The sequence below is a fragment of the Rhipicephalus microplus genome, chromosome X (assembly GCF_043290135.1).
Source record: "Rhipicephalus microplus isolate Deutch F79 chromosome X, USDA_Rmic, whole genome shotgun sequence".
In the NCBI taxonomy this organism is placed as follows: Eukaryota; Metazoa; Arthropoda; class Arachnida; order Ixodida; family Ixodidae; genus Rhipicephalus; species Rhipicephalus microplus.
Window position 1 is genome coordinate 222771056 of NC_134710.1, and position 20969 is coordinate 222792024.

The 20969-nt window shown below is 42.8% G+C and overlaps 1 protein-coding gene across 1 annotated transcript in view; it reads right to left on the reverse strand.

The window, feature by feature from the left end:
* The window catches only part of PIG-C (phosphatidylinositol glycan anchor biosynthesis class C), a 57995-nt gene that overhangs the window by 28104 nt on the left and 8922 nt on the right, over positions 1-20969 (reverse strand). The window contains exons 3-6 of the mRNA XM_037427778.2: positions 18547-18616; positions 16477-16616; positions 11919-12084; positions 6397-6444 (exon numbers count right to left, since the gene is read on the reverse strand). Of these exons, the coding sequence (XP_037283675.1) occupies positions 6397-6444; positions 11919-12084; positions 16477-16616; positions 18547-18616 (424 nt within the window). The remainder of the gene's footprint in view (positions 1-6396; positions 6445-11918; positions 12085-16476; positions 16617-18546; positions 18617-20969) is intronic.

Below are 20969 nucleotides of genomic sequence, written 5' to 3' on the forward strand. Positions count from 1 at the left end.
CTCGTGAGTACCGTGTCAGGTCCTCACCAGTGAGTGCGGAGCTCGTACAATAGCCGTCGAGCTCCCCCATGAAGTCGTCGTCCACAACAGTCTGTAAACGTGAGGCAAAAGAGGTGAAGCTTTTGTCGACCAGAAGCGAGCATTCGCGCTTCATCGTTATGCTTTCCTGATGACCGACGGCAGAGTCAACCCCGTTCATCATCTCAAGTGGAAGACACTGCCGAAGGAGGCCTTCCTGCGGATGTTGTCGTCTGCGTGAATGAGAAGGGGTATATGGGAGAGGCCCTGATGCGGGAGTGCATCTGCACAGTATGGAACCGGTGGCTTGGAGCCCTCCAGCAGCACCGGAACATGCTCGTGTTGGATGCATTTCACAGGCATTTGATGGCATAAGTGAAGGAGACACTTCGCGACGGGAGGACCAATCTTGTCGTCATTCAGGGAGGGATGACGTCAACACTGCAACCGCTGGACGTCGTCCTTAACAAGCCTTTTGAAGACCGTGTGCATGCGTTGTACACTGAATAGATGGCTGGGGACAACCCACGGACCCCGACAGGGGTTGCACAGGCCTCCTCTCACGACAGTTTGTGCTTGGGTCTCAGAGGCATGGAGGTCTCTGCCTGAAGAAAAGGTGGTGCACACATTTAAAAAGTGCTGCATCAGCACCACTCTCGATGACACCAAGGACAACATGCTGTGGGAGGTGGCTAGCGAAAGGCAGTCGTCCTCAGAGGAGAGCTCCGGCAGTTCGGTGGACTGAACTGTGAAGTTCTTCTTTTGCTGGTCAAAGTAAGGGAGTGGACCTATATTAGGCCTCAACCTATATTCTGTATTATACGGTAAGCAAATATTTATTTCACACACAAAAAAAGTTAGTAAAAATTAAATGTGCAGCAAATAAAAGTTTTTGAAAATAGGAACAACACCATTAAAATGAGAGAAAGCAATATTCAAATAAGAATAAAAAAAGGTGCAACATGAGTAACCTTTTTTGAACATGGACTTTTTATCATATAATTATGACCTCATCAACTTAAGATTCGAACATTGGCACAAGTGATATTCTGTCTCAGCAGCTCAATATTCAACTGTCCTGGTACAAGTCAACCACAATACTGTGTCACTCACTGCCTTAGTCAATTTCTGTTTGTAAGAGAGGAACCTACTTCTCATTGTCGGCCAAAACTTTGTTTTTTTAGTTCTAGCTCTTTTAGACGAGCGGCGGCATGCTTCTTTTCACGCTCCTTTCGTAATGTGACGGCCCTATCTGTTCTAGTCCTCTCCAACTCTTCTTTCCAATGCGTGTCCACCCCGCAGATCATTTGAAACATCCTCTTGATTAGTTGCACACGGGCAACTTCTCCAGCTGATGACACGGCGTCGAAGACGATTCATTGGGCAACCAGAAATTGTTCTGCAGCAGCGTACAAAACAGGGCGAGTTGGTTAAACTTCATGATGTAAAAAACCAGCGCAGAAAACGGCACACAAACGAAAGAGGAAACAAGACACTGTGAAAGCGAAGCATCCGACTGAGACTGACTGCTCCCCACCACTGCATGCTTTTATAGCCTCGCGCCCGGATTCCAGACAGTTCTGGGGCCTTCACGTGCGTGCAGCACAGTGGAGGCTACCGACGCTTCCAGACTGGTACTTTCCGCTGAAGGTGGCGTCGCAAGCCGCGGCATCATTCCTTCTCTCTCGATCCATCTCAGTCTTTATAGGCGATGCCGGCGGCTGTTTGCAGGTGGTATGAAGATTGGCGTGCCGCCGCTCAATGTCTGACGTGTTGTCGTGCTGTCTTTAATGGTTGTTTTTTCGTTGTGCACACTTTGAAAGGGAACCCGCTGGCGGTGCGGCTGCCTTTTGTTGTTCGAAGGCAGTGCATGTGCTTTATAGAGCACTCGTTTTGTGACAGACTGTAACAACTTAAAGCAGATTTTAGCGGCGCTCCAGCGGCTTTCGTTTACAAGGCACATAGTTAGAGCCAGCATTACCGCGCGACTTTCGTTTCCGCCTTGAAGTTTCAGCAGATTTTTCCTGAAAGAAGCCCAAATTTCCCGAGTTTTACAAGATTTTCCAGACTAACCAAAATCCCTTAGATTGCCTGGTTTTCTCGGTTAGTGGACACCCTGCTGAGTGCATATCGGGTAGACTTGGCTCGGCACCCCCTCCTAATTGGCGCCCGGAACACTTGTACCCCGATGCCCCCCCCCTCTCTCACCTTTGTTACGCCACTGTTCGAAGGACTACAACTTCAAAGTAGGGGTGTGTAAGCATTTGAAGTTTCGAATATTTTTCTAATAGTGTTTTCAATTCCATTCAATTCGCACTCGAATTTTCCCATTCAAACTTCCCAAGGACAAATATTGTGTTTACTCGCATAATAGGCACACTTTTTTTTTTTTCAAAAATCCGGCTCGAAGTTAGGGGTGCGCCAATCACGCAGGGTAAAATTTTCGAAAATTTGTTGAACTCTGTTCTCGCACTTTAAATCTGCACATTTGTCAAGTAAAAGGTGACATTATGGTTTACTAATCATTCAGCATAAGACAAACATGCCTACGTACCTTTTAATTAACAAGCGAGAGCCGTCAACTACACACACACACACATAAATTTATTTACCCAAATGTGGTAGGTGTTCCTCCTTTGCCCTATTCGGATTAGGAGCCAGAGTCAGAGAGCACACATTCATCCTCACCGAGCGATTATTCATTTTCGGTGTCCGAATCATCCGCACCCCACAACATGTCATCCTGACCCGCATACAGTGCATTCAAGATAACCGTATTCTTGAAGCTTTTCCTGACAACTTCATCAGAGATCGCCTGCCATGCTTCCACGATCCAAGCACAAAGAATTTCCACAGGCAGCCTCTTAATCTCACCACCTGGAGTCAGCTAATGTTGTCCTCCAGCCATCCAGGTGGTGTATAGCCTTCGAACATTGTCCTTGAAAGGCTTATTCAAGGACACGTCCAAAGGCTCCAATATCGATGTGAGGCTGCCCGGAATCACAGCCAGATCTGTGCACGGCTCCTTTAACTCATCTCGTACGCGGTCTACCAGGTGCCCACAAAAACTGTTCACGACAAGCATCGACAGGAACAACGAACCACCTGGCCGCCGACCACCGACTGTTTTCACCCAATCCACCATGAGTTTCGCGCTCATGCAGCCTTTTTCCTCGACTCTGACGTAGATTCCTTGAAAGAAATTCGCCCTTGGGAGCGTCTTACATTTAAAAATAACGTAAGACGGTAGCTTGCACTCATTCGCTGTCACCGCCAGCATTACGGTGCATCGTTGTTTATCAGCGCCAGAGGTTCTGACGATGATGCTCCGTGCACTTTTCTTCTCCACTGTCGTGTTCCGCGGCATATAAAAGCAAAGGGGGATCAGATCAGCGTTGCCGATTTGGGACAAAATGAAGTCTTTCTGCTGTCGAAGCTTTATAACTAAAGGGTGGAAGTCTACGACTTTGTCCTCATATGCTGCGGGCAAGCGCTGGCACAAGGTGGTCCACCTTCCCAGTGCGAGGCCATGGCGCCTCATGAAACGAGTTGTCCATCTGGAGCTGGCTTTGAACTCTTTTGCTTCGATGCACTGCGCTGGAGCTATTCTGCGCGCCTCAGTCTGCACAATATCTAATGACACAGCACAGCCGCCTTGTCGTAGCTCCTGTATATGCCGGACCAGTTGCTCTTCGACATTCGGATACCTTGCGGTCTTGGCACCGCGGAAAGCCCGTCGTGTCTTTTTCGTCGCCTTAAGTTTTTCTTCTTGATCCCTCCAGTACCGAATACTACACCGAAATGCCTACTTGCAGCCCGGTTGCCGTGCTCCAGCGAGTACTGCACTGCCTTCAGTTTAAATCCAGCCGTGTAGCTTGTGTACTTCCCCATGGTGGAACAATAGTTGAATACACAACCACAACATATGCACACCGCTTGCAAAATGGCGTTTCTTTCCTTTTCTCTGATGGTGGTGATGACGATCGAGCCCCCGGCGTTGTACACGTGACCTCTAAGGAGTGCGGCGATTTGGGGGGTATCAGTAATTGAAGGAACAGCAATTTTTTTTTTTTTTTTTGCTCAAGAACGCTGTTTTTTTCAAGTTTTATTTGGACAAACACGTTGGTTAAGTCCTTGCACTTCAAATGTTTTTTATTTGCTCGTCCATTTTTCTTTTTTTTTTTTCTTCAGGGTACGGCGACCACGTTCCAACTGTACCGCTGGGGGGTAGAATCGTTTCTGATCACCGCCAAGTTCGAGGTGCGCCTATTATGAGTGGAATTTAAAAAATCGAATTTTCGGCGACCAAACTAGGGGTACGCCTATTATGCGAGTGCACCGATTATGCGAGTAAATACGGTACAGTCAATGCCCGATCGAAAGTGAGCCTTTCAGATTTTTTATAAGCCTCACCTTATTACTCTCGTAGTGCTGCAAAGCTGTCTTTCAGGCTCCACTAGAGTCAAAATTTCAAAGACAAATGCGGTCATAATCCATCAAAAGCGGCACCTTCAGATTATCAAATGCTTCACCTTATCACTCTCATATTGTGACAAAGCTGCCTTTCACGCTCCACTACAGTTGTAATGTATTGCCCGCCCACCTGCATGTTTGCTTGTGTGCCCGCCCACCCGTCTGTCTGTAGGCTTGTCCTTTTTACTAGTCAGCAACTTCAACGTTGACATTATGGACCTCAGGACCTAGCTCTATCATCAGCATTCACTATGTGGATTGGCTGCCAATTAAAAAAAATTATCCTCCTCGGGTTAACAAGAGTTGCACAGGGCACTTTTTTTTTTCTGCAATTTCACTTCGATGTATTAAAGGAATATGTAGAAGTATTCCAGAAATATATAAAAAATATTAGATTCGATTTGCCTTCAATATTCAAATTTGCTTTGCACTTCCAATTTCGCTGTCAGCACAGCTCTACTTCAAAGTCCAAAAGTCTACCATGTGCTTTCTCTCCAGACTGCCAATAACATCACCTGAATGAAATCGCCCCCTGCCTCCATCATTCAAAACAGCCATGTTGAATTTGTAACACAACTCATGGCACTGAGAATAAATAAATAAATAGTATGCAGAACCTACTTCATATTCAAATACGTACTGAAGTTTAAAGCTTCGACATCTGGTTTGGTCTGAGGTTGGCTCTTTAGTTGGTTTTTTAGACAAATTTATAGCTAAAGATGCAAAGGCCATCAACTTATAAATGAAACTGGTTTATGATAAGCTCTGCAATGTCATAAAATGCATCCCTTTTTTTCAAAAATAATCATCAACATGTTCAGAATAACATAAATAAAACTCTATCTTCTGAAGCCCAAAGCGATGTCACATCAGAATGACACTTTGAAGCCTTAGAACACTATAACTGGCATGTGGATTGGTGTAGCAGGGTACTTGGGCAATGCAGGCACAGGCACTAGTCAACATGACTCATGAGGTGCTCAGGAAACGCTGCATTTATAAAACCCAGTGCTGGCCCTTTCTTGAGAAAATAGTGCCGAAGGCAACAATGTGATAGCTACATTAGCTACATTGCCCTTGAGAAAGAACAAAGCCAATGACTATCTTGCAACAAGGGTTGCAACTTCGATATGGCAGAGAAATATTTGTCATGATCTGGTTTCTACAAAATTCTTCGTTTTTTACCTTTGACTTCTGAAGGTTCACTTAGGAAGGGGGGGGGGGGGGGGGGGCTTGTAAACATAGCTGATTGACAGACACACCGCAGCATACACTACCCATCATTGGCATAGCCGGTGTGGAGGGTTCAAAATCCCTGACCCACGAAAATTTTCAACTTTGCATGCACATAATATACACATGCACAAGCATACATATAACTTAGTTGGACCTTCATGTATGAATAAAATGTTTGGCTATGCCTTTGCTGTGCATGTTTCAGCTCAGCATAGCAATTTAGTTCAGAAAAGCCTTCACCCCACACAGCATACACAAAAACAAGCACAAGCTTTGCAAGAAAGAAACGTACGATGTAATATACACTCAAGTTTTATTGTTTACTTGCAAAGAAGTAAAGGACCAACTGTATGAATGTACTTCAACTACACTGGCACCCAAGAAGAGTTGCAACGAACTGCTGTTAGCTGATGGGGTCCCAAGCCTGCCCTGTAACACGGGCAAATGTGAAATTGATTTTGCAAAAACTAGTAGCCAAAACAGTATTTACAAAGTGATTGCTTTCTGTGTCAAATGCCACCACGAAGTGTTTGTGCCAGTTTGACCACTGGCAGCATGTTGCAACTCATATTGGGCACAACTGTACACACAACACATGTGCATGCCCATGTACATAAAAGGAGTGTAAAGTAACAGACGAAAAATCATATATAATACAAAAAAACTCACTCATCAGAAGCTGGTTCTTGTGCTTCTGTTGTGCAAACTCCTTGCATCCTGCGAAAAAAAAAAATAGGTATCCACATTTCCTATGGTAGCTTGTAAATGCACAAAAGTTAAAGCACTACTTCATTGAACTGGTGATGAAAACACACAATGATGAGTCAACTTTTTGTAAAAATGACTAGCTTTTCATCATCATCATCAGCCTGACTACGTCCACTGCAGGACAAAGGCCTCTCCCATGTTCCGCCAGTTAACCCGGTCCTGTGCTTGCTGCTGCCAATTGATACCCGCAAACTTCTTAATCTCATCTGCCCACCTAACCTTCTGTCTCCCCCAACCCGCTTACCCGCTTGCCTTCTCTGGGAATCCAGTTAGTTACCCTTAATGACCAGCGGTTATCCTGTCTATGCGCTACATGCCCGACTCATGTCCATTTCTTCTTCTTTATTTCAGCTATGATATCCTTAACTAGCTTTTTTAGGAACTGATAAAGCTACACGAACAATTGTTGGCAAATAAACACAAAACCTAGCATATATGCTTACCAGATTATTTTTCTGCATTCAGTTGTGTTGTGGCATGTTTTTTGCACCACATTGATATGGTTTCTTTAAAATGTTCTATGTTTGCAATTCTAACCCCTATCTAAAACAACACCAACCAGAAGCGTTAAGAGTAATCTAAGGGCAAACAACATAGCTTTCATATGAGAGAACAGAAAAATTGTGAAATGTGTACAAAAAAAATTTTGAAAAAGAAAAGCCTAAGAAATCAACATAACTACAAGCTCATAAATGATCTATTTTGCTGATGCATGTTACAAAGTAATACTACTACATGTCTCGTGTTTCAATAGCCATGCCTGGTATATTCTGACACACACTATAACATGTGGACCAGGCACATACAGTCAAACACGGTTATGCAGAACCCACATATATCGAATTTCCGGGTATATCAAACTCGTAAGTTATCCCCTTGAAATTCCTTTGTAGAAGTATAGAAATTCGCACGATTATATACAACAGTATTTTTACCCACCTACGAGCTGGAAGGTGCACTTTGGCACTCGTCCCCTCCTCTTCGCGATCTCCGCGTGCGAGTTGGAAGGTGCGCTTTGGCACACGCAGCGCCCGGCAACGTCTGTGTGGCACCACGCCTCCGCCGAAACCCGAAACGCTCAAAAAAAGGTAAGGGCGAGAGGGCTCAGACTGCACATTCTCCAACTTGAGAAATCACTTTTTTTCGTTTTTCTTTCTCTCTCTCATATTTTCTCTGCATACCTGTCGGCTCGGACAGCAGGCACGAAGGAGCCACTGTCCTCCTCCTTTCGCTTTTCCTTTTTATTTTTTTGTTGCTGTTTTGCGAGTTTTGATCAGCCAACCACAGCTCGCGCCTTTTGCTGTTGCCCTCGCAAGTTGGCATCGCCTCACGAGCGCTTTGTTGCTTCCGCTGTCGCGCCGCCTACGTACCACCGCATGTGCAGCATTTCTCTTTAGCGTGCGTGGTGTGCACAGCCGCTGCGCTTGAATTGTCGACTTCTCATGTAGCTCTGGCCAGCATCAAGAAGCGCGAGACCCTTGACTTTGCGATAAAGTTGAAGGCTATTCAGCGTATTGAGGCGGGCGAGAAATGTTCGACCGTCGCGGATGACTTTGGGATACCACAGAGCACTCCGAGTACTTTGTTGAAAAACAAGGCAGATATCAAGGCAAAGGCGGCGAAGCAGCAAACGTTGGGAGCCTGTCATATGCACGCTTCTGCCCATGGGAATGTAGAAAAGGCACTCTATGGCTAGTTTTTAGAAGTGCGCGTGAAGAACATTCTGGTGGATGGCCCGATGCTGATCACCAAGGCCAAATGGTTTGCTGCTGCACTCGGTGAAACAACTTCGCTGACAATAGCAGGTGGCTTCACTGATTTAAGCAGCGCTACAACATCGTTGGCAAAACCAATTATGGCAAAAGCGAAGCTGTCAGCAGCCAAGACACCCAGCAGTAGATGACAAAAAAGTGGCCGGTAATCTTCGCCAAGTTTTCTCCCGCGGAGATCTTCAATGCCTGGCGAAACGTGAAGACGGGCTCAGTGCTCAAGTGCTTCCGAGAGGCAGGCTTTGAGACGGCGAAGACGTCGACAATGAGCACATAGACGACGCGTTTCACGAGTTTTCGTCCCGCTTCCCGGCAGCAGTTCCACACGAAGTGTCTGCAGACGACTTCGTGGAAGGGGACTGCAATGTCCAGGCTGACAGCTCATGTGACGAGGAGGATCGTACGGATGAGGCGTTGGCTACACGCGCGTACTCTGCCGCTAAAGTGGCGGCAGCGTTCGGCATCATTCGCTGTTGTATCGGCCACATGGAGAGAACCGGGCTGTCGCACCTGGACAGCCTTTATAAGATCGAGACTAGCATCTTCAACACTTCAAAAACGAAGAAGCAGGTTAAGCTTAGTGATTTTTTTCACGAAAATAAATCATTCCGTTGTGGCGTGCATGCGGAATTAGTTGTCATTCTTGAATGCGCCTATTGCAGGTGATGATCCGCTACAGGTATGCTCTCGGGGCCTCAATTTTTTTGTATCGAATTTTTTCATATATCGAACTAATTCGCGATCCCTTTCAAGTTCGATATATCCGTGTTCGACTGTATACAGTAGACTCTCAGTAAATTGAAATCTGTTGAATGAAGCTGCTGCTTAAATGAAACAATTGCCTCTGGGTATAATTGGTTCCATTTTTGCATGCTGCACCCTTGATGATCTCTCAGTAAATATAACTCCCGTTAATTGGAACACATTTTTTTAGCCACTTGAGGTCAGGTACCGTTTAATGAAAGTCTACTGTAATAACAATTGTTTGGATTTAACTTCCCAGAACCACAATATAATTATGAGATGCCGTAGCAAAGGGCTCTGGAAAATTTTTGACCACCTGGGGTTCTTTAATGTGTGCCTACATCTATGTACATAAGCTTCAAGTATTTTCCCCTCCACTAAAAATGTGGCCACTGCCACTGGGATTCAACCTCATTACAGTCGAACTCTGCTACAATGAATCTGACGGGGCGCGGAAAAATTTTTGTTGAAGTAAAATTTCGTTCCAGTGAAATCGAAAAATATAGCCGATCTGAGCTAGCAAAACAAAAGAATGTTTATTCTCAAAATTCAAAAAATGTCCGCTGCTTCTTATTCTTTCCCAGCAGCGTCACGATGTGATTGTCACCCATCTATGGCGAGGCCATGATGAAAAGCGCGCTGAAACAACGCCTAAAACCGCTTTAGTGAACGAACCAAATAGTTGCATTAACATGTTAACACCAGCAGCTGTCCGCCGTCAAAAGTATCAGACAACGCCGAGATGGAGACAGGGTATCGTGAAGCCGCAACTTTTGCATTATTCTACGCCATTCTTCTTATCCATCACTTACAGCTATCTGATTTTGTTGATAATGCGGACGAACAAGCGCTCTGATTAGTTACCACACTGGCCAAGCTCGAACATAATGATAAGCATCGGAATTGGAAAAGGCATCGTTCCGCGGTCGCACCCAGAAGCTGCGTGAAGGAAACCTTAACCTGAGTGACTGAGCTTCAGCTTCGGATCATCCGCGGCTCAAAAGCAAGCTAGTGGCAAAAGCCGGGCAGTCTCATTGCCATCGTAATTGAGCAATGGTGGCGCCCATGCTTGCTGAACAGCGGTGGTATAGCGGCGGTTTTTGGTGGTATCAACACGTGTTTTAGACATCGTTGACACATTTTCAGGCTCTGAAAATGCATCGAAATGTTAAAGGTTGGGTGTACTGCATAGCAATAAGTATTTGAGCCTGAAATTGCATCCTAAAATTTTGTTGAAGTGGGACGATCGCAGAAAAAGTGTTCGTTGAGGCGACAAAATTTATGCATTGACTCCTATGGGCTGCTGACGGGGAATCATGAATTTTTCGTAGTAGCGGCGTTTGTTGTAGCAAAGTTCAACTGTACCTTCAGGTCAGCAGTTGATCAAGAAGACAGACAGCACCTCAGGGTCAATGCAATGCGTATATTTCTGTTTGATGAAAACGTCTGAAGCTACAGCAGTGCACACTTTTTCCCTGCACTGATGCCCTGAACCATACTCCTGCTCACAAGGTACAAAAAATTGTGCAGTGTTGAAGAATAAAATATTTCAAGACTTACACGCAGTCCAAACAGGTCATTAATTGTGTGGAAAAATGAAAAGACCGCAACACATAGTGATAAAATTATTTATGCTGATCACAACTAAAATAAAATTACGATTTTAAATTGTCACAGAAAGCTACAAGAAATAGAAATGTGTGACAGAGGCATTCAAAGTACTGAAGGTAGTCAGCCATCATTCAGTGCTACAATACTTACAGCATAGAACTTCATTCTTCATATTTACATAGGTAAGCATATATGCTCTATGCTATATATTTTAAATGGCAAAAAATGTTCACATTAAGAAGCACTGCTGCCTTTTGGGTGAGTGGAGCAGTAGACCTGGAATGAGACTTGGGATGAGTCGTGGCATTCGTCATTGCATATCAGGGTACTTGGGTGATCTTGCTTAGTGAACAGTGAGTGATTTTATTAAGTAAATTTAGTAGGTATGCAAAGCTGTGGAATCTTTATATACAATAGAGAGGGAAGATTAAAAAATTCATCCTAAGAATTTTCCACAGCATTTTCCCTACTAATATGGGATGATTAAATATTCTCACTCATACGTTTCCCATTATACTACAACAAAAAAAAAGAGAGCAACAGACGGGATACCAGAAAAAAATGGGATACCAGAAAAATTGGTTGTCAGTCTCTTTAATATTTCAGTAACTTCACAATGCTATAACAAACTTTTCATTAAAATCAGTATGGTACAAACAAAATGATTATTAAATCCCTTTCAATATAGAGACACACATCCACATATAAAAATTCTTTCAGTAAAATAATGGCCATACAGATGCACTAAAGCTGTACATGCCCACAAACTAAAAGTAAGAAGCAGTACAACTATAGCCATAGTTGTTTTGAAGCCATTGTAGAAAGAACTGAATGTTGATTAAGCTAATGCTAAGGAGAGCACATGCAAAAGCCTACGCCCTCACGTTTGATTCACTTTTAATTAAATACATTTCATCAACTTTAATTCATTTTAAATTACTAGTATTCGATTCACAGTAAATTCACAATAGGTACAGCTCTAATTAACCTTTCACCAGAGCTTAACCTTATGAACTTAAAGGTCACTTCCAATCAATTGGCATACACTTTCTCCATCAATTAACTTTTACTGAAATTTCATTCACCTTCAGGTAACTTTCTCACCTTGAAAAAGTGGGCATGTGCCACACAAGACTTCTGGCACCATTTGTGTTGTCAGTACTGGGTGGCTGATTTTTTTTTTACACGAGCCATACAAGGCTGACATCTCAATAACTACAAGATGTGCTTTGATGACAGAGATGCAATGCCTATGCCCTCAATATCTATAAAGCACTATTAAAAGCCAACGGGACCAACCTTGAACCAGGAGTATAGTCATAGCAGGCCACATGTAACAGCAATGCGCCAGCAGCCATAGCATACACAGTGTCTGTGCTTATGGTTTCAGTCAACGTGCCCATTATGGGTGCCAAAGATGACCCAAATGCCACAAATATAGCTGCTCTGCGAAGGTCTTCCACCACTGCAGCACAGAAGCAGTTCTTTGAAACAAGATCACAACAGGTTTGAAAATATGCATGCGCACACCAACACTGCCAATGGGTACCAAATGCCCAAAAATAAAATAGGGCACACACCCTTTGTGTACAATGTACATCTGATTAAACAATGTGCAAAGATAGAACAACTGCTCTTTGCTCAGCCTGTAATGAAATTAAAAAAAAGAAAAGGTAATGTCTAGAGGTGGTCAAAGCAGCTAAGTGCGTCAAGTTTACAAAAAAAAAGAAAAAAGAAACAGAGAAGTCTTCTATAAACATGGATCAGTGCACATGCTTAATAGCCATGCCAACACACCCTAAATAAGCTTGTCTAGAAGTATTGATCATGTCGAAGATCGGCTACTATTTATGCTTTTGTGTACTTCTTAATGTGCTAATTAAGAATGATTATTCAGTTAACTTTCTGAGCATTTATTTCTTGATGACATTTATGTAATATTTCAATCAAGCTCAAGGCTGTCTATAAAATCAGCTGACTTAGGCTATTCAAGAATGCAAAGCCAGAAAAACACTTATATTCCATAGAAAATATTAAAAGCTATTTGGTTGCTCAAAACCACTGCTCAGAATTTCGGCATGTATTCTATATAGAGATACTGAGAGCTGAGATTCTGATGCTTTATGGATACAGAAGAAAAATCTGCACCATGTGCAACAGGATATGTTGGTGGCGCTTATTTATAAAGCATGCATTCAAGTGATGGCAGCCACTATTTTTTGGCAATTATTATATACAGTTGACAATGGCAGGGTGAATTAATATACCATATTTTCCCGCGTATAACCCGTACCAAGAACCCAAAAATTTCAGTGGCAAAGTGGAGGTGCAGATAATATGCGGGGTTTTTTCTATAGCGCTGCTTCACAGCAATTCATGTTGTGCTGTGAAGCCCCTTAACAGTGTAGCGAAGGCTACGGAGGTGGTTTTCGCAAATTCGTGTTGCTCCGCAAGTAGCACAGCAGCTTGCGGCCGATTTTGGTTTCGCATGCTTGCATCGTTGAAGCGTTTAGAAAAACATTTGGCGAGACAATTCGATTGTTCAGTGTAAAATCTCACTGTCACACCACAAGTATATTTTTTGGATGTTCGCGGCCGCTCAGTGACCCTCCACATGTCCCTACGTCACGGACGCCATGTTTACTTTTGGAAAGAGCTTGCTGAAAAGGTGGTGCTGTCTAAGAAAGTTCCATAATAAATAAAGTAAGTTTCATAATGAATAAAGCAGTATTTATTTCAGCAAGGCAAATGAGATGTTATAGTGGCTATAGAGATATTATCAATAAATTAATGTACTACTTTTTGACGCGGTAGCAGGCATGCATTTTGGTTATGTTGTTTCCGGGGTGCTGTTACAGTGTACTAGAAGGGGTAGTGCTGTCAAGTTGTCGCCGAGTGTGAGCGCTCTTTACCTCGCTGATACCGCTAGTTCTCCACATCTCGACCCGTTCGCCAAGCCTAAGTCGATCTGTTCTGTCACCATGAGTAGCGTACGGCGGCAGGCCTTCACGGCACAGCAAAAGCTTAAGATCATTGCCGTCGCCGAGGAATTTGGAAATCGCGAAGCGGGAAGACGGCACAATGTGGACGAGTCCTGCGTGCGACTGTGGAGAAAGAAGAAAGAGAGCCTACAAGCCGCGCACCGCGACCGTAGGTCATTTCGTGGCCCCAATACCAGTGTCTACCCTGAGCTGGAGGCGGAGCTAGTAAAGTTCATCGAAGATGTGAGAAGCAGGGGTCATGCCGTATGGGCCGAGATAGCCCAAGTGGAAGCGTGGCGACTTTCGAGGGAGCTAGGCCTACCTCACGAGTTCCGTGCGAGCCGCGGATGGCTGCACCACTTTATGAAGCGGCAAGGGCTCTCAATCAGACGGTGGACTACAATATGTCAACGCTTGCCGGCTTCTTATGAGGCGAAGCTGCTCAAGTACCAGAGATATGTAATTGGCCTGCAAAAGCAGCACAATTACATTTTCTCGCAAATTGGCAATGTGGATGAAACTCCTGTTTATTTTGAAATGCCGTTGGACACAACGATTGAGAAGATGGGCAGCAGTTCGGTGAGTGTGCTGACTGGCGGGAACACGAAACTGCGCATCACAGTCTTGCTTTGTGCCCTCGCCGACGGCATGCAACTGCGACCATACGTCATCTTGAAAAGGAAAACTCTACCAAAGGTTCATTTGCCTGCCGGTGTGGTGGTGCGCGCACACGAGAACGCGTCGATGAACAGTGACTTGTTCGTAGACTGGACAAAGACGGTATGGGAGAAGAGGCCGGATGCGATGCTCGCAAAGAGGTCTATGCTCGTTCTTGACTCGTTCCACAGCCACACAACTGAGGAAGTGAAGGACCGCCTTTCACGCAACGACACCGACTTAGTTGTTATACCCGGTGGAATGACGTCAATGTTGCAGCCTCTAGATGTGTCGCTTAACAAGCCCTTCAAAGCGCATGTCAAGCGCTATTACACCGAGTGGATGGCCGAAGGCTGCTACGACTTGACGCCGACAGGACGAGTCCGAAGGCCTGATATTGCCCTATTCTGCAAGTGCATTGTCGAGGCATGGAAAGCCATTCCTGGTGAGATGGTGCGAAAAAGTTTCAAGAAATGCTGCATCACAAATAACATGGATGGAACGAAGATGACCTTGTGCATAATAGTGAGGACTGCGGCTCAAGTGATAGCTCTAGCGAGAGCAGCGACAGTGAGTGAATTGTGACTGGCCTTGCATACAGCGTATTCTGCTTGCTAAATAAAGCTTTTTCTGTCTACATATGTGCTATGTTGCTTGAGCAGTAGCTTTTGTACAGACTTTCCTGTATATCAAATGTGCGAAAATACGCAAGGATTTTTTTTTTCTTTCTCAGTGAGCTGAAAGTGGGGGTGCGGATTATATGCAGGGGCGGGTTATACGCACAAAAATACGGTATTTAAACAAGCAATGCACAAAAATTTAAACCGACAAGTTCATCAGACTCTGTTCTTTTTTCTAAATAAATTTTAATTGACACTGAACACAAAAGAAAATTTGCTAATCTATACAAATCAATACTGCGGTCACAAATCTGATATAGACATTGGTCATTGTACAACAAATACTAAATGTTTTCGTATATGCTATAAAAGCATAAAGTAAACGTAGCATGTTATTTCAACTTTCCTTCAGGAGCCTTCTCATGGTCACAAAAAAAGGCCTATAAAAAAGAGTAGAATTTTACAGGACAGGCAAAGGCAACGTAAAACTTTCAAAGTTAATGCACCAGCCAATTATTTCTTAATTTTAATCATCACATTTAGATTAGATACTTACTATTGGAGTTTCACACCATAACTATCTCAACAATTCAATTGGTTGCACCTTCAAAGTGCTTTGGTTGGTTTATGCATTGATATGCTTCCGAGATAAATATATTTAAGAACAAAAAAAAAAAAAATCAGCTAATGCACTGAGCACAAGTAGCACAGAAAGTTGAAAAACTTGACTGAACGACAGCGAATGAATAATTATTATAACACAAGGAGAGAAGTGAAACCTAATGGCTCATTTTTCATCATTAGACACAACATTATTGAGAACTAACAAATAATATAGCCAATAAAAGAGGGGATGTCAGTAGTAGTAATTGTAATGTAAAAGTGAAAAAAGAAAAAATGGAACAAAAGATGACTTACCACTGGCAGGGACCAAACCTGCGACCTTGGCTACAGCAGCAGTCATCTATGCGTCCACTTTATGGGGCATAAACTACGGGAGTGCTAGTCAGCGCTGCCTTTGGCGTCATGTCGAACATGATCTTATTACAAGCTGGCAGGCCGACCAATAATCCCTGGCATACTACATGAAGGCACCAGGGCTGCCAGAACAAGATGCCAACAGGCAGAAAAAACAGTGTTCCATACTTGATGTCATGGCTATTAGCGGTGCTGACTAACACTTCCAGGATAAAGTGCACATACCTATATACTCCCTGAAGTGGACAGGGAGATGACAGCCGCTGCAGCTCAGTTGGTAAAGCCTCAGACGCATTATTCAGAGGCTGCAGGTTGGATCTCTGCCAGAGACAACATAGGCAAATTATGTATCCGTCCACTTCGCTTTATTCACATTTACATTACAATTACTACTACTAACATCTCCTATAATTTCCTTGGCATTATTGTTAGTTAATTCTTATTAATACTCAATATAATACTAGTAACTATTGCTTTTTTTTCCCTCTAAATGCTCATGCTTCATATATGAGAACGAATACCACAAATACATGTTTTATATTCAGTAATAGAGGTTGATTATTCAAATACAAGTGCATACTGCATGCAAAAAACTAACATCAGAGGAAAAGCTTTTGTTACTTTCATCAATTTTCCTTTTCTGCGCAAATGCATAGAGCAAGTATATTGGCCAGCCAAGTAAGGCGAGCCCAACAAAAAGGTCTGAGGGATGCAGCAGGCCTCCCTGCAGGTGGCTGAACAGCACAGCAAACAGGACTGTTCTGCATGAAAACAATCCTCCATAAGAACCACACAATGCTGTGAAAAGGGCTGCCTTTACACACTGCTGACATGGCAAATAAGTCTGCTTGACTGCTAGACATTGCTGCCATAATGCTGGATATAAGCATACAGTGATAAATCAGCTAGTGCTCGACAGCAGAAATACAAGAGAGACAAGCCACTCGTGCTTCAAGCCCTCCCTTCCCCCCTCTCTCCAATGAACACTGGATTGTCAGGGCATTAAATATGAATTGGAACATGTGCCAGAAGCTTATAGCTCTCCCGGATAGGTATGAATGTATTTAAAATCCTGCTTTACAGAAGCACACATACCCTATAAACGAATATCATGGATGCTTTTCTACATAGAACAACAATTCAATAATATTGCAGTTATTATGCTACTAGACACTTGCATTATGCAGCAAACTTTTGGCTTTGTTTCCTTAACACAGCATAGTAATGTACGGTATTCTGTATTCCATCATGTTTCCCTGTTCAATCTTGTTCTGCTATACATTGTGCAAGTGCTCTGGCTGGATAATGTTGCATTATCATGATTTATAATTTAAACATGTTTAGTATTTTCGTTTATAGCACACACTTACATGATAAACCTGGGAAGAGTTGCATCCTCAAGCTTATTTTGCTCAATTATCCAACAAGGGGTACTGAATTAGTGCTGAGAAGTCTACTCTCAAGTCAAAATGTTGACCAAAAGATGCGTATCCTTGGAAGATGCGTTTGTCATACATAAGTTTTTCTTTTATTTTAACCATATGCAAGCAACAGGCCAACTGTTCGCTCTGCCTTCCTTTCCAAATAGTGCTCAATCGGGGTATACCTTTGTGCTGAATATTCCAACTCCAGAATGCGAAATTTACCTCGTATGGTAGCTTAGCAAGAGAGGTGTTGCAGTGCTAAGCTCACGGACATCGGTTTGATTTTTAGCCATGGTAACAGGGTTACGATGGTGTGAAATGCAACACTTGTGTACTTTCATTTAGAAGAACTTGAAAAAAAAAAATCTCAGGAGGTCAAAAGTGATGTGAAGAACCCTGCTATGGTGTGCTTGTGGTTTTATCATGTAAAATGCTAGAGTTAAATATTAGTACAAAGCTTGCAGCATCTGTTCACAAGTCTGGGAACACAAGCAAGCCTTGTAAAGAAATCTAAGAGAACAAAGTTGCCTTAGGATATGGTTATTTTCAAGTTTGTAATATAAATGTATGCTGTAAGTATACATTATAAAACCATGACACAATTCTGATTAATTTTTCACAGATGGTGTGCCCACTGAGAAGTTTGAAGCCAAAGCAAAGGGCCACTATGTCCATATGGGTATAGAAAGCTGAGATCTCAGAAGCCTCTCATGTAATAATTAGTATGTTATTTTGCAACATAGACCCATCAACATGGCTCAACATTATAGATGGAATTATATGATGCACCATATGTATTTTGGCTATGAAGGGGAGCAACGAAAGAAGTCTCTACGGTATATGTATCATTGCCTGCTATGAGTAAAAAAAAAAAGAAAGAACCTAATAACTATTTTATATGAATAAAATAAAAAAGAGAACTATTCTATTGTACAAGTAATATTGCAATGTCAAAGCTTGCCATAGCAAGACCACATTGTGCCCTTCATACAGAAGCACAAGTTATTAGTATGTAATGTTTTATCATTGTGACAAAAAGACGTGGGAACAATAACACAAGTACACCCTGCTTTCTACTTTAAAAGATTACCTCGCTTGTCTTGTGACAGAACATGCCCCTTTCATGATAACCAATCCTTTGACGTTACACACAATGAGGTTTGGAAGGTGGCTACACATCAACAACAAAACCACCAAAAATAAACAGAATAATGCAACACAAACTTAGGCATTAGGAATTTATAACTACCATAATAAAGATGCCTACCGGCAAATTTGCTGCACCACGCCAGTGACACCATAGAGTGCTTCCGTAAAGGTGAAATGGACCAGGTTTACTGCAACAGATGCAATGTTGCACACAAGATGCACTGGTAAGGCTGTTCTAAAATGAATTTAGTAATAGCTAGTTATTAGTTGAATGTGCATGAGATATGCTATCAATACTTCATACAAAAATAATTAGTGTTTCACAATATTATGAAATGAAAGCAAAATACTAATTCACGAAAGCTGTTATTCACTACTACTGCTGCAGGTTGGTTTTGCATGAAGCCATGAGGTCGCAACAGTGAAATGCAAAGTTTTGAAAGCACATCCCCGCTCATTTCATAAAGCCAAATTTGCATGAGGCAGAAGCAATAAATGACAATAACAAGGTACTGCATGTCAGTATTAATCCTCAGGTTCAACAGAAAGGATTCAACACATCACAGTAACATTGCATGACAGTGTGTCTATAATCTGTATTTCTATCGGTTATTCCACATGGCTATGACGGATTGTGCAAACAGTAATCATGTGCAGGGTCAAATGAATTTATTTGTGTGTCGCACTTTTGTACAGGTTCCGCACAAAGAATAGGTATCTAAGCCAGGATCAAACTAGCGAACATGTGAGCCAAACATCTGTTACGCAGGCTAACAGATAATATTTACACTGGACACCGCCAAATGGCACCAGTTTTCGGTTAGGCTGATCTGCAGTGTCCAGAAACACTTCAGGCACTGTTCTTTATTGGATGGGGTAGCATGTAGATAGGTGAGGCAAGTTAACTCGATTTCCCTGAAGAATGGGCAGATTAACCACTTTGGGCAATGAATTGGATGGTATTCAATAAAAGTAATTGTGCATGGACTTGCCAACCAAATGGCTTGAATACACTATGTGTACAAGTGAATAATGCTGTAAGCAGCACTTTTTTGTCTTCATTGAAATAAAAGTGATTTCGTCATCTTCACACAGCAATATTAAAAACCTAACACAGTTATTTACACTGGACACCGCCAAATGGCACCAGTTTTCGGTTAGGCTGATCTGCAGTGTCCAGAAACACTTCAGGCACTGTTCTTTATTGGATGGGGTAGCATGTAGATAGGTGAGGCAAGTTAACTCGATTTCCCTGAAGAATGGGCAGATTAACCACTTTGGGCAATGAATCGGATGGTATTCAATAAAAGTAATTGTGCATGGACTTGCCAACCCAATGGCTTGAATACACTATGTGTACAAGTGAATAATGCTGTAAGCAGCACTTTTTTGTCTTCATTGAAATAAAAGTGATTTCGTCATCTTTAACAGCAATATTAAAAATCTAACACAGTTATCTGTAACAGGAATATGGAACAAGACAAGACTTTTCACAAGTTAAAATACCAGGTCAAGGTTCACATAGCGTCTCAAGGTTCTCATAGTGAGACAAACAATGAAACATATAATGAGAACTCTCGAGAGGAGAATGTGCCTTACAAGCCATGCTGTCTGTTGCTACATGCTGTACGTTCCTTAAAAAATCCCTGACACAAAAATTTTGCATCCAGTTCTTTTTTTTGCAGCAGGTAGCTATTGACTGACTTATCATGGCTGGAGAGCATGTTTTCTGGAGCGTGCAACGGAATGAATTATTTGAAGGCTATTTAATAGTGGTAATTTAAATCGGTTTCAAAGAGAGCAGCGTGAGGTGGGACCCAGAGCGGTTTTCATGTAAACATAGCTCATTACGTGAACTCACAACACCACATGCATACAAGTACCCAATTGGCAACTTTCTTTCATGAAGGCTTCCTGGGTGCTACTATAATCCCCTCTGAGGCATTGTAAATGTGCGTGACCCCCCCCCCCCCTAAAATGCACTGCCGAGGCAAGAACATCAGCCTTTGTACTCCCAGGCAAGTCCAAGCTGTCTTTCCATTGGGAAGGTCTGCTAGGAGAAAGCATTCACCAGGACTGTGGCAGCCAACACAAACTTGTGCCGCAGGGGATGGCTGTTTGTTTACATGAAAGCCAAAGACACGTTTCGTATGCAGCGGCACGACACGCACATTACAGTTAATCTAAATTATGTACTAGGCTATATTATCTGTTGATACTTCGTTGATGATGCCTGTGTATCCACACAAATCTATCATACAAGTTATCTTGCCTTCTAAATATACTAATTCCACTTGTGTCTGTACTTCTTTAAGAGTGCGGGTGATTATCTCAGCAAGGTCTAGTAGGCTCCAGGAGTCCTTTCAGCAGTATGGGAGTACTCTTAAAGGAGCCCTGCAACAATTTTTGAACAAGGTCAGAAAACGCTGCCTATCGGTAGTAGAGGCTCCCGACAACACGCGAGCCAAATATTATAGCGCAGCCCATGGCCTGGAATTCACAATAAATTATCAAAGCCAGCTAAAAGTTGCTTTCTCTTCT